Genomic DNA, 19,878 nt, shown 5'->3' with positions numbered 1-19,878 from the left:
TTAAAGACATCTATCCATTAATTGTGGCGCTCATTCTCTAGATGGTCACAAAACCATTTAGAAATAAAAAAAACACAAAAGCAACATTTAAGGAGTCCCAAGGAAACATTTGCATCAATCAGAGTGAGATTAAAGCGTAGACGAATATTTACGGTGTTACCTGTTAGCCATAATAAATGGTAAAAGTACAAATATAGCCACCTCCATTGACAAACAGCTAGTACGAGTACTGTGATGCCAGTGAATATGTAATGGCATTTTGATAAGTGCGGAATTGTAATACACAGTATGTGAAAAGATGATGAATTGTCTTTACCGGCAACAAAGTCATGTCATTTTGCCTGCACTGATGATTCAACAACCAAAAAAGCAAACCAGTCACATTTTTAATAGAACATTTTTAATACTACAAGTTCTGCTATGATTGATCTCACATATTTTTTTACTTTCACCATAACCTGACATTTGTATAAGGGTGTGTGGACTTTTTATACTGATTGAACCTCAAAATAAAATCTCCAATGTTGATCTCGTCAAAGCCCAAATTTTCAGTAGAGAGCAAAAATAAAGGAATTGGCCTCACCGTTCTAACATTTTTGTAGAGGAGTGTCCTCCTGAAAGTCATTTTGTGAACCTGAGTTATATTTGTGAACAAATGATGGAATGTTTGCGAACTTTTGCTTATTTAAGTTTGCTCTACAATTCACAGGTCCACCTACAGTGCCCCCGATAATAGACAGTAAATGAGTTATACACAATTGCTTCTTTTTTTTTCCCTCACAAAAGTAATTGGACTAACTTGTATTGACAATCTGCTTCTTTATTTTAGTGAGGTTATTGTCATTCACCTTGGATGTGGAGTTTGATGACGCATTCAACGATGAAAATAATAATGTTCATCAGATATGTTTAAATTCTGTACGTTATAATTTCTCATGAACTTTTCAAAGAGTGCTTGTAATTCTTGATGAAATAACTGTTGAATCTGTGTGCTCACTGTCTCAAACAGATTGAAACACAATCTAGGATCCATATCCGAGGTTTACAGTCATCAGATCTTTTAGCCTTCAGGTACATTTAATTCTTTAATCCGAAATTCTTCAATATTTTCAATTGTGGTGGGTAGACTGACCCAAATATTCATAATATTGACAGCAAGTTTGTATCAATGGTTGATTGATACTAACGAGCTGAGATCGATACAGTAGTTTCAGTTTTGCCCTTATATGTACCACTGCAGTTTGGTCAAACTTGTCACACCGCGGTGAGGGTGTCTTGTCATTTCCTGTTTTATTGTGAAAAGTCTGACTCCTCTCGTTTCAGGTCACTTGCCCTTCCTCGTGTGGTGTCTGTGTCAACCCTGATCCCTGATTGTTTCCACCTGTTCCCCATTACCCTCATGTGTTAAATAGTCTGCGTTTTCCCTGTCTTGTGCCGAAGTGTTTTCGTTTGAGCCACTGAAGCCTGCCATAGACCACAGCCTTGATACCCAATTGCCTTGTTGCCTTTATTGCCTTGTCTCGTGAGAGAACCTTTGTTTGTAATTTTGTATAGCTTAGTTTTGTTTAGTCATAGAGTGATTTTTGTTTTTGAATGTAGTTTTGAACTTCCTCCCTTTTGGAGCGCTTTCAGTTAATGTTTGTATAGTCTTTATTTTCTCCCTCTCATTGAAGAGCTTTTGTTTTGTTAATTAAAAGCTGCTTTACCCTCCACCTCTTCCTCTGCGTCTGAGTCCAAAAACAGCCTCGTTGTGTCAGAACACTTCGGCCAGCATGGACTCAGCAGAGAGAGAGCAATTGATCGCAGCTTTGCGGGCTCAGGATGCCCGTCTACGCCGACAGGAGGAGTTTCAGACCGCCATGGCAACGCAAATGACCGAGCTTTCAGCTCAGATTCCGGGCGCTCGAAGTCGCACCAATAGCCCTCCGTCCGAGCCAGAGACTCAAGCTACCTTGCCGATCCCACCCGTGCCATATACCGGATCGGGGATCAAGTTAGCCTCTCCTGAGCGATTCTCTGGAGAGCCAGGACAATGCCAGGCCTTTTTAACAGACTGTGACATTCATTTTGAGTACTCCCCCCAGGCTTTTCCCACAGATCGTTCACGGGTGGCTTTCATGATTTCTCACCTGACTGGAATAGCCAGAGCCTGGGCCATGGCAGAGTGGGCCAGCTGTTCCCCACTCTGCAGCTCCGCCCCGAAATTCCGAGCCGCTCTTCAGGGAGTCTTTGACCCAGCCTGTTCCGACCGAGAAAAGGCCCGGCAGCTAAGCAGTTTGATCCAAGGAAGGGACTCCGTGAGTGACTATGCCATACGCTTCCGCACTCTTGCGGCAGAGAGTGGCTGGAACACCACTGCGCTCTACGACGTTTTTCTCAAGGGCCTGGCAACGTCCATCCAGGAGCTTCTCGTCGCAGTCGATCTTCCACCGGATTTGGACTCCCTCATCGCCCTGGCCATACGAACGGATCATCGGCTGCAGGAGGTGACGCAGAGCCGCGCTCGCCGGACCAGGACAATGGAGGGCTACCCGCGCTTCCTAACATCAGGGGGGTCAGCTCCTCTCGGATCCCTGTCAGTTCAGCGCCAACCAGCTCCCACGCAACCAGAGGAAGAGCCCATGCAACTGGGCAGAGCGCGGATCTCGCTGGAGGAGAGACGGCGTCGACAGCGGGAAGGGCTGTGTTTCTACTGCGGTAACCGAGATCATCTCGTGGTCGCCTGCCCAGCCAAAAGGACCCAAGAGGTGAGTCAAGTCACGACTCCGGTGGCGGTTCCACGAAGACTCACGTCAGTAAGGATCAATCATCACACCACTCCCACAGACCTCTATGCCCTGATAGATTCTGGGGCCGACGAGAGCCTAATTGACTGGGGGCTGGTGAGACATTTAGGAGCCAAGACTGAGCCGCTAATCAAGCCCATTAAGGCTAGGGCACTGAATGGAAGTGAACTATTCATTATTACGCACATCACAGAACCCATCCAGCTTCAAGTCGGCAAACATAAGGGCACCTAGTTTTTCACGTTTTTCAGTCTCCTTCACGGACCCTAGTCCTAGGACACCCCTGGTTCATGTAGACTGGGTAACTGGTGAAGTTCTGGGATGGGGAAAGAATTGTGTGAGCCATGGGATTGGTTCACCAAACCGAGAAGTAGACCTCACCACGGTGGATCACATTTCTGTCAAATCCTTCACAGACGCAGAATACCCGAATTTGAGCACCGTGCGTCCATGCTACCATCACCTCCAGGAGATCTTCAGCAAGACCAAGGCCATGTCGCTCCCACCCCATCGTGCCTATGACTGTGCCATAGAACTGATTCCTGGTTCCACCATTCCCAAGGGACGCCTACATTCTGTTTCAGGACCAGAGAAGGCGGCCCTTAGGGATTACATCGAAACTTCCCTGAAGGTTGGACTGATTCGTCCTTCCTCATCACCAGCGGGAGCAGGTTTCTTTTTTGTGGGGAAGAAAGATGGTTCCTTACGGCCATGTATAGACTATAGCCCCCTTAATGACATTACGATAAAGAACCGCTACCCTCTTCCTCTCATGTCCTCCGTCTTTGAAAATCTCCAACAAGCCACGATCTTTACTAAATTGGACTTGCGCAACGCCTACCACCTCATTAGGATCCGAGAGGGGGATGAGTGGAAGACAGGGTTCAATACACCTAGTGGCCATTATGAATACCTGATCATGCCCTTCGGACTCACTAACGCTCCTGCGGTTTTCCAGGCCATGATCAATGACGTGTTGAGAGACTTTCTGGACCAGTTTGTATATGTTTATTTAGACGACATACTCGTATACTCGACAGATCTAGCCACTCATCAGGTCCATGTTTCCAAGGTTCTTCAAAGACTGCTGGAGCACAAACTGTATGTTAAGGCCGAGAAATGCGTCTTTCATGCTGAAACCGTCTCTTTTTTGGGTTTTGTCATAGCCCCGGGGAGGGTTCAGATGGACCCGGCTAAAACTAGGGCCGTGACGGAGTGGCCCACTCCTGTTAGCCGCAAGAAGGTTCAGCAGTTCCTCGGGTTCGCAAACTTCTACAGATGCTTCTTCAGAGGGTTCAGCGCAATAGCTGCCCCTCTGCATGCCCTCACCTCCACTCTGGTGAGGTTCAGTTGGTCACCGGCGGCTGAAGCCGCTTTTGAAGCACTCAAACGATTTGTCACAGCTCCGATCCTCATAGTACCAGATCCACAGCGGCAATTCATGGTGGAAGTGGATGCGTCCAATGAGGGGATCGGAGCTGTCCTGTCTCAACGTGCAGAGAAGGATGGAAAGATGCACCCCTGCGCATTCTTTTCACGACGATTATCCAAGGCTGAGCGGAACTATGACGTTGGGGACAGAGAGCTTCTGGCCGTCAAGCTTGCTCTGGAAGAGTGGAGGCACTGGCTTGAGGGGGCAAAGCATCCATTCGTGGTCTGGACCAATCACAAGAACCTGGAATACATACGCAAAGCCAAGAGACTCAACTCACGCCAGGCCAGATGGGCACTGTTCTTCAACCGGTTTTCCTTCTCTCTCACTTACAGGCCGGGGTCTCAAAACGTCAAACCCGACGCCCTGTCCCATCTCTACTACCCTGAGCCTGTAACTAAGGAACCAGAGACCATCCTTTCGCCGGACTGTGTGATTGGAGCCGTGACATGGCAAATCGAGAGGGAAGTGAAACAAGCCAACGGTGAGGCAACCCCACCAAAAGGGTGCCCGGCGAATAGACTTTTTGTTCCAGAGCAGCTGCGCCCACAGGTGATCCATTGGGGTCACACCTCGCTTCTATCCTGTCATCCGGGAGTTCAACGGACAATTTACGCCATCTCCCGGCGTTTCTGGTGGCCTTCCATGGAGCCGGAGGTCCGGGAGTACATCGAGGCCTGCTCGGTATGTGCTCGAAACAAGACATCCACCAGATCACGCATGGGTCTGCTACAGCCTCTTCCAATTCCTTCCAGACCATGGGCAGAAATTTCCCTGGATTTTGTCACGGGACTTCCTCTCTCCAAAGGAAAGACCACCGTTCTCACAGTAGTCGACCGATTTTCTAAGATGGTCCGATTCTTAGCCTTGTCAAAGCTTCCCTCAGCCAAGGAAACGGCTGAGGTCATGATTAAACACGTTTTTCGAGTTTACGGGTTCCCTAGAGACATTGTGTCGGATCGGGGGCCCCAGTTTGTGTCATGCTTTTGGAAGGAATTTTGCCGCCTAATAGGCGCCAAAGCCAGCCTAACCTCAGGGTACCACCCTGAGGCTAACGGTCAGTCGGAACGTCTCAACCAGCAGCTGGAAACCGGTTTACAGTGCCTTGTATCTCAGAACCCGGCATCGTGGAGCAAACACCTGGTCTGGGTTGAGTTTGCCCATAACTCCCTACCCACCTCTGCCACTGGACTCACCCCCTTCAAATGCGTTTTTGGATACGACCCTCCTTTTTTTGCTAACCTAGAGTCTGAGGCCTCTGTTCCCTCAGCCCATGCCTTGGTCCGTCGTTGCCATCGCGTCTGGGCAGCCGCTCGGCAGGTTCTGGAGCGCCAGAGGGATAGAGGCAAGCGAGCAGCGGATCGGAAAAGGAGACCTGCTCCAGTATACCAGCCAGGGAACAAAGTGTGGTTGTCAGCCAAACATCTGCATTTAAAGGTGCCATGCCAAAAGTTGGCGCCTCGGTTTGTGGGCCCATACCCCATCTCCAAGGTGATCAACCCGGCCGCGGTCCGTCTTCGCCTGCCTCGGTCTCTGCGTGTTCACCCAACGTTCCACGTAAGCCAAGTCAAGCCAGTCAGGGAGAGTTCTCTGGTTCCGGCTCCTACGCCCCCGCCGCCTCCTGTGATTGTGGATGGGGGGCCCGTATACAAAGTCAAGCGATTGCTGGCCGTCCGCAAGCGGGGCCGGGGCAGGCAGTTCTTGGTGGACTGGGAGGGGTATGGGCCCGAGGAAAGACAGTGGATACCTTCCCGCTTCATCATGGATGACTCTCTAATTGAAGACTTTTTTAGGGATCATCCTGACCAGCCTGGGCCGTCAGGAGTCGGCCCTAGGGGGAGGGGTACTGTCACACCGCGGTGAGGGTGTCTTGTCATTTCCTGTTTTATTGTGAAAAGTCTGACTCCTCTCGTTTCAGGTCACTTGCCCTTCCTCGTGTGGTGTCTGTGTCAACCCTGATCCCTGATTGTTTCCACCTGTTCCCCATTACCCTCATGTGTTAAATAGTCTGCGTTTTCCCTGTCTTGTGCCGAAGTGTTTTCGTTTGAGCCACTGAAGCCTGCCATAGACCACAGCCTTGATACCCAATTGCCTTGTTGCCTTTATTGCCTTGTCTCGTGAGAGAACCTTTGTTTGTAATTTTGTATAGCTTAGTTTTGTTTAGTCATAGAGTGATTTTTGTTTTTGAATGTAGTTTTGAACTTCCTCCCTTTTGGAGCGCTTTCAGTTAATGTTTGTATAGTCTTTATTTTCTCCCTCTCATTGAAGAGCTTTTGTTTTGTTAATTAAAAGCTGCTTTACCCTCCACCTCTTCCTCTGCGTCTGAGTCCAAAAACAGCCTCGTTGTGTCAAAACTTGTGACACAAGCGGTGTCTCAGCTTCAAGCAGGCGCTCCCACGATACCTCTCCCCTCTCAAAAGTGTCGGTATCGGCGATACCGGACCTGCACTTACTTGGAATAGGGTTGACACCAAAATATGCATTATCGCGCACCACAACTTTTTTTTTTTTACTTTATGTATCAAAAATGATCAGTCTCTGCACCCAAGCCAACAAACACATCTGATATCTTAAAATTGTAAACACTTTCTAATATCTTAAAATAATCGCCTAAGTCATTATTCCAGATTTTTCAAGAAACACAAATTGAACCATTTGCATCATGAGGAGATGATAGAGGCAAAAAAATTTTTTTTTTTTGCAAAAAAATGACTTTTAATGACAATTTTAAGAGGGTGACGATATGAGAAATATGGGGGGCAAGGATTGACGTAATTTATCATTTACAACTAGATCAGAGCTAGTCCTGAACAGTGCCCGCCTACTGATGAAAGAGAATGACAGATAAAATGATTTCATTAGGAGGACAGGAGTGACTTAATTCAATATGAAATAATTAGATCCATCCATCCAACTTTTTTTGGCTTATTCGGGCTTATACGACTAATAAATATTGAAATAATTAAAGAGTAATAAATTAAGAGGGGGAAAAAAAATAGATTACATATTTAAATAATTAAATTGGAAAATAAATCTTTCATGACACATGCAATTATTTCATTATTATTATTTTGGTCACTCCTAGCCCTCTATATGAGAAAAATTAGACTTATTTAAAAGTTGCTGTTATCAAGTTCTCACATAATGTTTAATCTGCTTTTAAATGTTTTTATATAGGTCTGGTAGCACCATTGTTGACTTTGAAATTACTGCAAATACTTCAATTCAAGAACCAGATGTTGAAGCACTTCTAGCGGGAATATTCAATGACCTGAGAAATGTCTTTCCTGTGGTGTTGGACAGTAAGTAACTTTAATGTTCTCATCGGAACACAATGAAAGACCTTGTCGTATCGTCTCACCATGAATTGTCTTGAAAAATCTTACAATTTTTTTTTTTTAATCAAAGGCGATGATGAATTAACATCTGATCCAAGAGAGATATTTTTCCAAGAGACTGTGACTCTTACATGTGGCCCACCACCAGAGGGAGTCGATTTTACTGTCACTTCATCAATGTGGACACTAGATGGTGTTATAATAAATGAAGATGATCGACGCAGGTTTTCAGAAGCTGATGGAGTGGAAATGCTTACGATCACAAATTTCTTTAGCACTGATGAAGGTAAGAAACACTTGAAATCTATTATGTACTTTTAAAATTAACATGTAAAATGTACTGTACACATATGAGTCTAGTAATACATATTTGTAATCTGCTGGCACCATTTAAGAAAAAGCAACAATATTTAAACACCTGATGTTATTTAAAATAATTTTGTCTTTATTGTCTTTTTTTTTAAATAGTTTTTATTATTTTAAAAACACAAAGGAAGAAAAGAAGGTACATATTAATGAACAAAAATATAAACATAACTTTCCAAAGCCATCTCCTACCAAATACTTCCAAGCGCCAATGAAATGAGAAATATAAAAGAGACACCTACTGTACATAATTTAAACATTTGTATATTCCTATTTGAATAAATGTTCTCATTTTTTCATTAAAAAACAAAACACAGCAAAAAGACTTAACCAAAGACAAGAGAAATACAATTCATCACAACACAAAAACAAACATCTCAAACATAACCAAAAAACACAAAAATAAACCCCCCAAAAAATCTGATAAACAAGCTAAACCAAGATCTACGTAAACAAAGCAAATATAATTCATCACAGCACACAAAAATATATACAGTATACACACATACACATATCCTAACTATTCTACACACTCACACATATACACACAAACACAATATATTCCTGGTGCAACTTTCCACATACAGTCTTTATGGAAGAGAGAAAAAACTCCCAACAATTCAAAAGACCAAAAAAAAGAAAAGAAAAATAAGAAGCAAATAATTAATTTACACAAATGGTGAATAAATAATATATCTAATACATTGATTTAACTCAATAATACTAATAGTATTGGGCTAATTACAGGGCGGGCAGCACGGTGGTTGACTGGTTAGCACGTCCGCCTCCCAGTGCTGAGGACGTGAGATCGAGTCCGGGCTTCGGCCTTCCTGGGTGGAGTTTGCATGTTCTCCCCGTGCTTGCGTGGGTTTTCACCGGGTACTCCGGTTTCCTCCCACATTCCAAAGACATGCATGGCAGGTTAATCGAACACTCCAAATTGTCCATAGGTGTGATTGTGAGTATGGTTGTTTGTCTCTGTGTGCCCTGTGATTGGCTGGCAACCAGTTCAGGGTGTACCCTGCCTACTGCCCGAAGCCAGCTGGGATAGGCTCCAGCACCCCCGCGACCCTTGTGAGGAAAAGCGGTCAAGAAAATGGATGGATGGATGCCAAACAAAATCAAAATGTTTTTCGTACATTACATTACATTACACTTGCTGGAAGAGTTAGGGGTAGAGTCTTTGATTCACAAAACAATTTCATTTCAGGACTCTATGAATGTCAGCTGTTTGATGGGGATTCAAGTTTCCGGCAGAACTCTAATGAAAGAGTCGTTCTTATGGCAACGCCCACAATCCAGGTGGTGCCCCGCCAAAACACAATCTTGTGTGAGGTTGGGCAGCTAGTGTCAGTGCAGTGCTTTGTCCAGGAGCCCTACCAAGTGGTGTTTAGAGATGTCGTAAATTCAGGTAAAACAGAAAATATAATACAAAACAATATTTTGCACTTGTGAAGTTCTCTTTTATTTTTTGGTTCTAATCTAGGAAAAGGAACATATTTCAGCATAAAACTCTAAGGGCCAAATCCACTAAAGGTTTGCGTAGCTTTTGCGCGCCACTAACTGCTATAAATGGAGCAATCTGGGAGCGTGTAATCCACTAAGCACGCGCAGATGGGGAAATTCAGTGCTAACTGCGCAGCCAACCAAATTGCGCCCCGTTGCGCCGGTGGTTTTTGCTTACGTAAATAAGGTAATTTGCATAAATTTGGCGGAAAAATTGCCTACCTCTATTCAATTGAGACTCATTGATAAAAAACAGCGTCTAATTCACTAACGCCAGCGCTAATAGCCACACCGACACAGCAACACAACACTTGCAAAACAGGATCGGTATTTGTTTTATATGCGTTTCCCCAAATTTCCACACAATAGGTCAGATATGGTAATAATAATGAACAATATAATGTGTATAATGATTTCTTATTCAGGACATCCATCGTTTTAGAGAGTATCCCTATAATTTTTGACATTGTCACATATGTCTTACACGGTGTTGCATTTCATTATGTGTGTCTCAAAGTTAAGAGGTTCTGGATTCCAGTCTTGGTTCAGGCTTTTCCGTGTGCATTTGGATGTTCGTCTTGTGCTTTTACAGGTCTCACCAAAACAAAAATTTGTTTTCCGAATTAAATTTTATTTTTTTACTTAAATTGATGTGAATAATTACTGTATAACTTTCACAGTGTTGGGTTTTGTTTGTACATATTTAGAAAGCGGAAACAGTATCCAGCAACTGATAACAACCACACAGGAAGACTGTGATAACGGAGAAAAAATCATTACTTGTCAAGAGATTGAATTTTCTCAATTCAGAAGCAACACAACATTGCGGTTGATCGATGATGGTAAGTATTGAGCCAGAAATGACAACACATTTTATACTATACTGTTAAACCTTTTGATGTTCCATCACCTAGGTGAACCTGAATTGTCTTTTCAGGTGAATTCACATGTGTTGGGGATCCAGAATTTGGAAATGGATTTTTAAATGAAGTGGGTAGAGCTTCTTGTGAAATAGACGAGGAGGGAGAGAGAACTGCCATTTGCAGGGCAAGTGGTGAATGGGAAAATCGAGATGACAACTGCACCATCCAGAGGATTGCGCAACTACTCATTCAATCTCAGGTGAGTTGATTGCCTTGTTATAGGAGAACCAATCAGATCTATGTTCTTAAAAGGGATTTCTGGGCTTGCATGAAGGCAGTGAAATCACAAATTTTCTACGATGATTTTAGTACAGTGTAAGGACTGGAAACCTGTCAACATTAACTCATTCAAACCCAAAAACGTATAAATACGTTTTTTAATACTTTGTTCTGCACTCAACAAAACATATTTATATGTTTTTGTATGCTAGAGCTTACAGAAGGCTTCTGACATGAAGAGGTTGCTTAAAGCAATGATAGTTATTACAAAATAGCCAGCAGGTCGCAGCAGAGTATAAGAGATGAGCCAGGGCCATATTGCAACAAGCTCTTTTTCACATTGTTTCCAACAGGTTTGTGAATAATGATGAAGCTTAACTACATTTTAATGCTTATTGCTGCAAAACAGAAGAGAAACAGATACAAATATACTTTTTTTCCTGATGAAAGAAGAGACTCTAATCTTTATTTTAGGTTCCATGTTTTTATAGCAATAGAACAGAATATTCTGTGGGCCTTGCAAAATCAGTCAAAATCCAGTAAAGGCGAAGGGGGTTGCTTCAGCGAAAATGACTGGGAGTGAATGAGTTAAATGGATTATTTCACGGTTCTGTATAGAAAATCTTGAGTCACGTATTGATTAAACCACCTGTTGTTCTTCTGAAATTTCAGTTTTTGGATGAAATGACTTTGCCAGAGTTCCTAGATGATCTCAGCAATGCCACTATCGATCTGAGTGACAATGTGACTCAATCGCCTAATAACATTGAGGCCATCATTAGAATTCTCAACAATGTGGCCAACTTTGTAACAATAACTGTTTTCACGTTAAGTCAGGTGTCTATGGAGGTATGTGCGTTCTTTTTGTGTCATCTCACACAAACGATGTTTAAACAAGTAGTAACTTTCTCTTTTTTTCCCCTTTTACTTTAGGATGTCCTTTTAACTACAGGTGTCCTTACCACAGATTCGGCAATAGAATCATGGAATATTCTTAATCTTGAAGCTGTCACAGAGTCTATAAACTCAAGAACCGTCACGCCCAGAAATGAGAGTGTCAGTTCATTATTGTTGTTTGCTCTGGAGGGTATAACACGTAGGCTTGTCAATGCATCCTTTGGCATTGAAACGCCTTTGATTCTCTTGAACAAAACTACATTCATCAACAATTTCAACGGGGACTTTAATTCTACAGTGGAGATAGAAATACAGGAGGCTGATGGAGCAACAAACCTCACTGTGATAACCTTTGAATCCTTGGATAATGTACTTCCCCCAAGAGATGACAACAACTCTTCGGGCAGGGTCATCAATGGGAGAGTCGTACTTGTTCAGTCTGACACCATTATCGACAATGTCACTTTCACATTTGACATAGTCAATGATACTCTGGGAAACCCACAATGTGTGTTCTGGAACTTTTCCCTTTTTGACGGTCTTGGAGGATGGGATGAGGAAGGCTGTGAACTTGTTGTCAGAGAGGATGAAACAGTCACATGTCAGTGTGACCACTTGACCTCATTTTCAATCCTCATGTCACCTTTTTTTCTAGATAGTGATCTTCTGAGTTTCATAACCTTCATTGGCGTCGGTATTTCCATGGCATCCTTAGTTCTGTGCCTCTTGATAGAGGCGTTTATATGGAACAGAGTTAGAAAGAACACTTACCAACACTTGCGCAACATTACCATTGTTAACATTGCACTGTCTCTATTGATTGCAAACATTTGGTTCATTATTGGCGCAAGTATCTCGGAAAATGATCAAAAGAATCCAGGTGCATGCACTGCTGCTACCTTTTTCATCCATTTCTTCTACTTAGCCCTTTTTTTCTGGATGTTGAATTTTGCCATGTTCCTGTTCTATAACACAGTCAACCCTATGGTTAGAAACCAGTCTAAAGGAGCTATGCTTGCTATTGGATTCTCTGTCGGCTATGGGGGGCCACTGATTATCGCAAGCATTACTATAGCTGTCACTGCACCGACCGATACTTATATTCAAGAAAATGTAATCTGCTGGCTCAATTGGACTCAGTCCAAAGCGTTGCTGGCATTTGTGATACCGGCACTTCTTATTGTTTTTATAAACATTGTAATTCTAATTGTATTGCTGGTTCAACTGCTGCTGAATCGATCGATGCGAATCATTGTACAAGACAGTGAGAATTCTTTAGGCGCAATTGCCAAGACCATGGCCGTCTTGACACCGTTTTTTGGAATAACTTGGAGTCTTGGAGTGGGAACCCTAATCAACCCAACTAATATCGGAATCCACATTGCCTTCGCCTTCTTCAATTCTCTGCAGGTGAGTTTCTGATACAGTTTGACTTTATTTTAATCAGAGGTGGGCATTCCCGTCATTACTGACGGACGCCTGTTTTTCTGCCAGATGACGAGATCTTATAAAAAAAAAGATGGACTAAGCACTGACGGAAGGGTTTTTTCGTTTGTCAGTGTAATCGTCAGTCCATTGCTGACGGACGACCGTTATGCTTACGAGTGATGGACTGATGTCCACCTCTGTCGTTCCTAAAATCGTGGTGACAGAGTGACAACAGAAGCATGGTTAAAATAAACCAACGGACTGCTGGACTAATAATTACAGTTTGGTTCGGCCTAAAATAATGACAGAGTGAAGATGATGGAAGTCTGCCCAGACAAATGTCCAATGACGGACCAGCGTTTTTTTTTTAAATGCCTACCTCTGATTTCTCTTTTAATTCTCATGCATCCAGATTACGGCAAAGTTTTGTATTAGTATTAGTAGAAATATTAAGAAGACCAAATGCATTTGAATAAGCCCATGCAACAGTTAAATTGTTGCAATGTTTAACCTCACTTTGTTTAAATTTTTTGTCTAAGATTTTTATCCTTTGCATTCGTGAATTTCTGTATTTACACCCATCCAGTAAGACTGTAAATGCCTACATGTAAAATCTGGTGTGTGTCTCACTGGGTCCACTTTTCATTAGTTAGTTCACCTACACTGCTCTGTCACAGTTTTTGCAAAAATAACATCTTAGTTTGAAAAGACTAAACACAGCGGTCCCCAACATTATCCGTTTTACAAACACATATTTTAAAGGTATTAGAGGGGATTCTGCGTCGAACGAGTAGCCCAACGGTACTGGGTTTTCTTGATACTGCGCATGCATAAACCCCCAATCAATAACGAAACAGCTTCGTTATTGATTGGCTAGAATCTAAAATTCCCCGCCACGTCCAAAGTTGGATTTTTAAATAAATTTTTTGCTAACCATGATTACATGTCCGTTACCGGTTGATAAAGCGATTTTTAAGTGAATCAGACAACTTAATTTGTAGTAAAAATCCACTCTAATACCTTTAATGGCCCGTCCGTCCGTCCGTCTTCAATTCCGCTTATCCTGGGTCGGGTCGCGGGGGCAGCAGCTTTAGCAGGGAAGCCCAGACTTCCCTCTCCCCAGCCACTTCACCCAGCTCCTCCGACGGGATCCCAAGGCGTTCCCAGGCCAGCCGAGAGACCTAGTCTCTCCAGCGTGTCCTGGGTCGTCCCCGGGGCTTCCCGCCGGTAGGACATGCCCGGAACACCTCCCCAGGGAAGCGTCCAGGAGGCATCCGAATAGCCCGTATCAGGATACCCCATACTCCCGAAGCACCCCCCACAGGACTCCCCGAGGGACATGGTCAAACGCCTTCTCCAAGTCCACAAAGCACATGTGGACTGGTTGGGCGAACTCCCACGCACCCTCGAGGACCCTGCTGAGGGTGTAGAGCTGGTCCACTGTTCCACGGCCGGGACGAAAACCACGCTGCTCCTCTTGAATCCAAGATTCGACTTCCCGACGGACCCTCCTCTCCAGCACCCCTGAATAGACCTTACCCAGGAGGCTGAGGAGTGTGATCCCTAGGCTGAGGAGTGTGACCTTTAATGGCCTGCCATAAAACATCTATCTACTCATCCATCAATTGTTTTCCACTCACCTGGGGTCGAGTCGCAGGGGCAGTAACTTCTGTAGCCCAGACTTCTCTCTCTCCAGTTCTTACAAGGAGACCCTGAGGCATTCCCAGGCCAGCCAGGAGATAATAGTCTCTTCAGCATTTCCTGGTTTGTGCCTGGGGCCTCCTCCTGCTGGAAAAGGAGGCATCGTAATCCAAAATGCTGCAGCCAGAAGTGGCTCCTCTCAATATAGAAAAGAGTCTCTGCTCTGAGCCCCTTCAGGGTCACCAAGATTTTCACCTTGGGGCAGCGTGGCTCAGTGGTAGAGTCGTTTCGCAACACTGAGGTTGTCAGTTCGATCCCAGGCCATTGTGAGCGCATCGAAGTAGCCTCAAACAAGATATTGAACCCCCAGTTGCTCCTGATGCTGCTTCATCAGTAGGTAGATGAGTAGTCAAAAGGTAAAGCACTTTGATGGCCTTGTAAGGTGGAAAAGCGCTATATAAATGAAGTACTATGCCATTATAATAAAAGTCCTCTATACACCATTCTGATATTGGTAATCAGTTGGGCATTGCTGAGCGCCGTGACAAGTTAACAGCAGTAAACTATGATCACCTGGGCCAACATACATTGTGCGCTTTGATGTTCTGCATTGACTCTAGCAAATCATTTTCAGCTTCCACCATGTCAAAGACCGTGCACCTCTCGCTTGCCCAATTTAAAGCCCATTATGACAATCGGCTGTCTTCACACACACCCTCGGTTTCTAACTGTGCGTGTCTGCAAAAATTCCAGAATAAAGAAAATCCCGCCCATGCACACAGTTAGGCCGCGCTTTACGCCGGACTTGCACTAGACATCAATATAGAGCAGTCAGTGTTCAGTTTTTTACTGTATGCATGTAAGGCGTCACCCTGGCAATCCAAATAAACCTCTTTATAATTTTGAATTGCATTAATCATATTGTGCAAAACAATCCAAGAGTTAAAAAAAATAAAAATAAATAAATACCACTATAGTGCCCGTTCAAAGTTGGTAATTCAGAATTGCCTGAAACCATGAGTCAATATACACACATGAGCTGGAGAATGTTTTATGGGGTACCAAACTCATCTAACATGTGAAACTCTCATTTTAATTTTATAAATCTTTTGCCTTTGTCTCTGTCGTTGCACAGGGTTTCTTTGTATTGGTTTTTGGAACGCTCTTGGTCAAAAAGGTATGTGCCTTAATGCCAAAATGAAAAAAAAAATTCTGAATTGATATATGTACAGCACTTAAAGTATGTTGTGTGACTAGACACCGCCTGAATCAACTTCCAGATAATCCCATAACATGATTGCCAAGTGCTATTTTTGTATGTGCTTGGTCTGAGGAAAGTGATCAGAATCCACATTGTATTTTAAATGACTGAATCGATGACTGTTTGTGCTCTAATTATGCAGTTAAAACGCAGTCACAGTGACAAAAACAAAATCGCTAGTAATTTGTATTTTATTTTTATTTTTTTTAGCATTTGTGCAAAGATCATATCTTATCAGTCCCACAATTTTGCTGTTTTTTTAAAGATAGCTTTGTGCAGTTAATCTTCACTGAACTATTGGTAATACTTAATGGCAGTATTTTAAAAAAGTAAAGTAAAAAAAATTCCTGCTAAACTCAACTACCTACCTGCATATACACTGTAGCTAATTTTTGTACACTAACATTTTCAGGTGCAAACTGAAATCATAAGGCCATTTCTCAGGCTGTCTCAAGCTTCTTCTGGAAGTGGGACGAGGGTAATAACACAGTTTGTAAAAAAAAATTGGTAGCAACTCACATATCCTTTTGCCAGTCATGTATTGATGTGTGGTTCTGCTCATTCTTTTAGATCACGAGTTCTGGAACTTCATCAAGTGGATGGCAGATTTTTAAGAACTTTGGAAAAAAAGGTATATAGCATCTTTTGAAAATTGTGCAATGTACAGTACTCCTTATGATCTATATCTATGATCCATTCAAGCCTCATTTAGCATTTTGGGAATTTGGCAGACCGCGCTGCACCATTGTGGGTATTCTGGCAGACTAAGGGTGTTTTCTTTTACACGCTACCTGCGCATCTGAGAATCTGGTGGCTGAAAGTAGACTAAACTTTACACCTGCTGGAAGCAGGTCTAAGTTGAGGTGCAGGTGGTGTAAAGCAATTTTAGTGAATTTGAATGAGGAGCGTGCGGTGGATGTCATCATATTTCATTCATGAAAAAGACAACAATATGCATCAAACTTTCTGAATCATTTATGACTTGTATAAATGTTATATTTCACACATTTCAAGGGACCATCAATCATCCATCTATATTTGTCCACTTACCCATTGGTTTCCATTGACTTTCCTTCCCAGCCACCTCAACCATGAGACACAGGGTTCATCTCATGTCTCTTAATTGCATCGTTCCTAGCTCCCCACTCCTCAAAACATTCAAAGCGACCCAGAAGTTGTTCTCAGGCCGCCATATTAAGGAGCATCTCAACTGTCTTAAACGTACAATGAGATGCAGGAGCCGAGCATCGAGGAGCTTCCACCGGCTAGATTAAATTAAGGGACATTAATGTAACCTCTGCGGAAGTCTTGTAGCTCCCCTATGGCAACATATGAAAACGGGCAAGACAGTGCTCCAACACAATACCACCATATTGGTCGTTTTAACATGCACCAAAATACGACCAAGTGTTACGTTTTCTAGTTTATCGACCCCCTAGGCCATGTAAATAGCAAAAAAAAATAGTAAACTGAACCATCATGAGAGTTACTGGGACTCGAACCCGGGCCATGTGGTTGGAAGACGAGCATGAGCTAACGGGCCAGTAATGGGTTTATTGCTGACAACATGTTTTGTAACCTCAACAATGCTACAACCTCAGCCTCTTCCATTAGTGTCCCATGTGAAGACGTAACATGTACAACCTCACTGAACCCCTAATACTAACTCCAACCATTAATATCCCTTTCTAAAAGTGACAGCAAATTCCCAAAAGTGACAATGAATTGACATCAAGGAGTATGCGCAGAACATACCAACGTCTTGTTCGTCTTGTGACGTACCTGTCGTGTAATAGGCTCTATTTGGTCATATTTTCGTGCATGGTAAAACGACCAATATGGTCGTATTGTGTTGGATGACTTGTTGAAACGGGCGTGTACTAGCTGGACTGCAAACAATGCAGGACTTCAAATTAAATAGTTATAATGCCTGTTTGTGTCATTTCTTGATTACTTTAGTTTGAATATACATATTTTGCTGAGCGTCTTTTCTACTGTTTTTGGAGCACAGATAACAGACTTGATTACACTGGCTCATTATAACTACGCTGAACGTAATAATGTTTCTAAGGTTTGTTAGCTGCTATTTCGCAATGCATTTGGTCATATAGGCTAAAGAAAATGAAAAACGTTTTGATAGTTCTTCAGTTTCTTGCATTCAAAGTAACGCACAAGGAACATATCTCCATCAAATAACGACATTGAGGAGCAATCGTCTCAATATCCCCAAAAATTTTAACCAGCTCTCTCCTCGCTCTTTTGGTAATCTCTTTCCTCCTCGTCCTTCTCTTCGGAATTTCTGGTGGTAGGTGGTAGGATGTAAACAAAGGATCGAGGACCTAGAGAACGTGCAATTAAAGGAATGAGATGAACCCTTATTCTCTCTAGCATTTCACTATTTCTAGTTTGCCCACATCACTTGAACCCATGTTTCTCAATGGGTCCTTGGGGTGCTGTTATTGTTGCTCTCTCTTGTTCCAATTTAGTTTAAAGCTATCACAGTACAACCCATCAATCTATTTTCTGTACTGCTTGAACATGTTCAGTGCCACAGGGAGCCTGAAGCCTTTCCCAGCTGACTTCAAAAAGTCAACTACAACATGGACTGGTTGGCTTTCAGTTTTTCTTGGTCATAGATTGAGTATTTTGTTGATGTGTTTTTGTTCTCAGGTGGCAACAACTCGTCATCTGATGTCAATTCATCATCTCACGCTGCCTGATTTTGATGACCACCGCACACATCTCTGCTCAGGCTTACCCAGCAACAAATGGTTCCAAATACTCTTTGAATGCTGAAGGATAGATAAGATGTCACATTTCTGCTGCTAAAGTACTTTAATATTACTTATTATTATCATCTTTAAGTTGAAGTCAAGTAAAATAAATTTTTTACACAATAATAAGTTATATGCGCCCACACTTGTCAAAAAACAGTAGTTTGATTACTATTGTGCTTGTGGAATATGAAAGAGGCAGAAAAATGCACCCGTTTTTATTCATGGCTCGTATATTGAATTGAAAAATATAAATATAAAAAACGATCATAAAAGAGAACGTAAAGACATAAACTGGTTTTATGCCCTGTTCAGCTTTTCTAAAGAAACAATGAATTAAAAACAAAATGTAGCTTCAGCCTTGTAAATGTCCTAATTATACAAGAAGATGGGTTGTAGAGAAACTTAGCTGAGATAAACATTTCAGGCTTTGTAACTCTTTGTTTGGTAGCGTGCCTTAAGATTTTAAATGAAATTTAGGAAACACTGAATTATATTTGTCACAGCCCCTAGGGGGAACATTTGTAAGCTATCTAGCTATGGCCGTATATATTTGAAAATATTAACCAATGTTCTAGTCCTGAATATATTTAATGAACTAGATTCATACATACTTTGTATAATTAAGTAAGTTTGATACACTTGTACATACACAATGTATTGGAGATATATTATGTGTCTTCTCTCTGTATCTTTCGTATTTTAACTTTATGTTTGTACATGGAACTAAATTGCAGAACAGTTTTTTCCGTTGTTAAATGTTTAAGCTTCTTATATGTAAGCTATCAGTAAAGGCAGAGTATGTAGTCAACTGCTAGCAAGATTTGAATGTAGCCTCACTTCATTCCCCCCCCCCCCCCCCCCACACACACACACAGATATGAACCTAGGAGGTACATAAGACACGTGTCCCTTTTGAGCTGCGCGCTAAGCTAGGAGGTGCAAAGACGTCAACGCATTCCGTGTGTGGATGGCAAAAAAACAAAAAACAAAGGATGCTGGTACATTGTGCAGCATATAGTTGCGCACAGCGTCCTACAATTATGACAAGGAACTGGGAATAACATTGCTCATGTAAAAATAAATAAATAAACAAATCTGCATTTTTAGCACTGACATAAAACGTAAACCTCATTAAAATCGAGTGAGAAATGAGCACGATATCGACTAAATTTCAATGTCAATTCATTGCCCTATCCCTACATGGCCGCCACGTAAACATGTAATTTAGCTGCTACGACATGCTGGCATAGCTCTTCATATCTGTGTGTGTGTGTGTTCAGTGTTGAACATTTTCTGGTGTTAAT

At 42.5% G+C, this 19,878-nt stretch overlaps 2 protein-coding genes across 2 annotated transcripts in view; both read left to right on the top strand.

Annotated features, from left to right (window-relative positions):
• The window catches only part of LOC144039762 (uncharacterized), a 9,172-nt gene extending 8,425 nt beyond the window's left edge, over positions 1-747 (top strand). Inside the window, exon 14 of the mRNA XM_077553414.1 lies at positions 710-747. Within this exon, the coding sequence (XP_077409540.1) occupies positions 710-747 (38 nt within the window). The remainder of the gene's footprint in view (positions 1-709) is intronic.
• On the top strand, positions 39-19,878 carry LOC144039465 (adhesion G-protein coupled receptor F1-like). Its single transcript, XM_077552825.1, has 13 exons — positions 39-918; positions 1,010-1,071; positions 7,396-7,520; positions 7,627-7,842; positions 9,133-9,333; positions 10,136-10,270; positions 10,366-10,550; positions 11,243-11,419; positions 11,504-12,877; positions 15,672-15,713; positions 16,210-16,275; positions 16,368-16,428; positions 18,468-19,878. Exons 4-13 carry the CDS (start codon positions 7,734-7,736, stop codon positions 18,515-18,517), a joined length of 2,400 nt encoding a protein of 799 aa, XP_077408951.1. The 5' UTR covers positions 39-918; positions 1,010-1,071; positions 7,396-7,520; positions 7,627-7,733; the 3' UTR covers positions 18,518-19,878.

The sequence above is a fragment of the Vanacampus margaritifer genome, chromosome 19 (genome assembly GCF_051991255.1).
Source record: "Vanacampus margaritifer isolate UIUO_Vmar chromosome 19, RoL_Vmar_1.0, whole genome shotgun sequence".
NCBI classification, from domain to species: Eukaryota; Metazoa; Chordata; class Actinopteri; order Syngnathiformes; family Syngnathidae; genus Vanacampus; species Vanacampus margaritifer.
This window is presented reverse-complemented; position numbering and strand designations above follow the sequence as displayed.

Coding starts and splice junctions, on each gene's coding strand:
- LOC144039465 (XM_077552825.1), top strand. CDS start 7,734: ATGTGGACACTAGATGGTGTTATAATAAATGAAGATGATCGACGCAGG. Junction 10,551..11,242: donor AACTACTCATTCAATCTCAG/GTGAGTTGATTG, acceptor CTGAAATTTCAG/TTTTTGGATGAAATGACTTT. Junction 16,276..16,367: donor CTTCTGGAAGTGGGACGAGG/GTAATAACACAG, acceptor TCATTCTTTTAG/ATCACGAGTTCTGGAACTTC.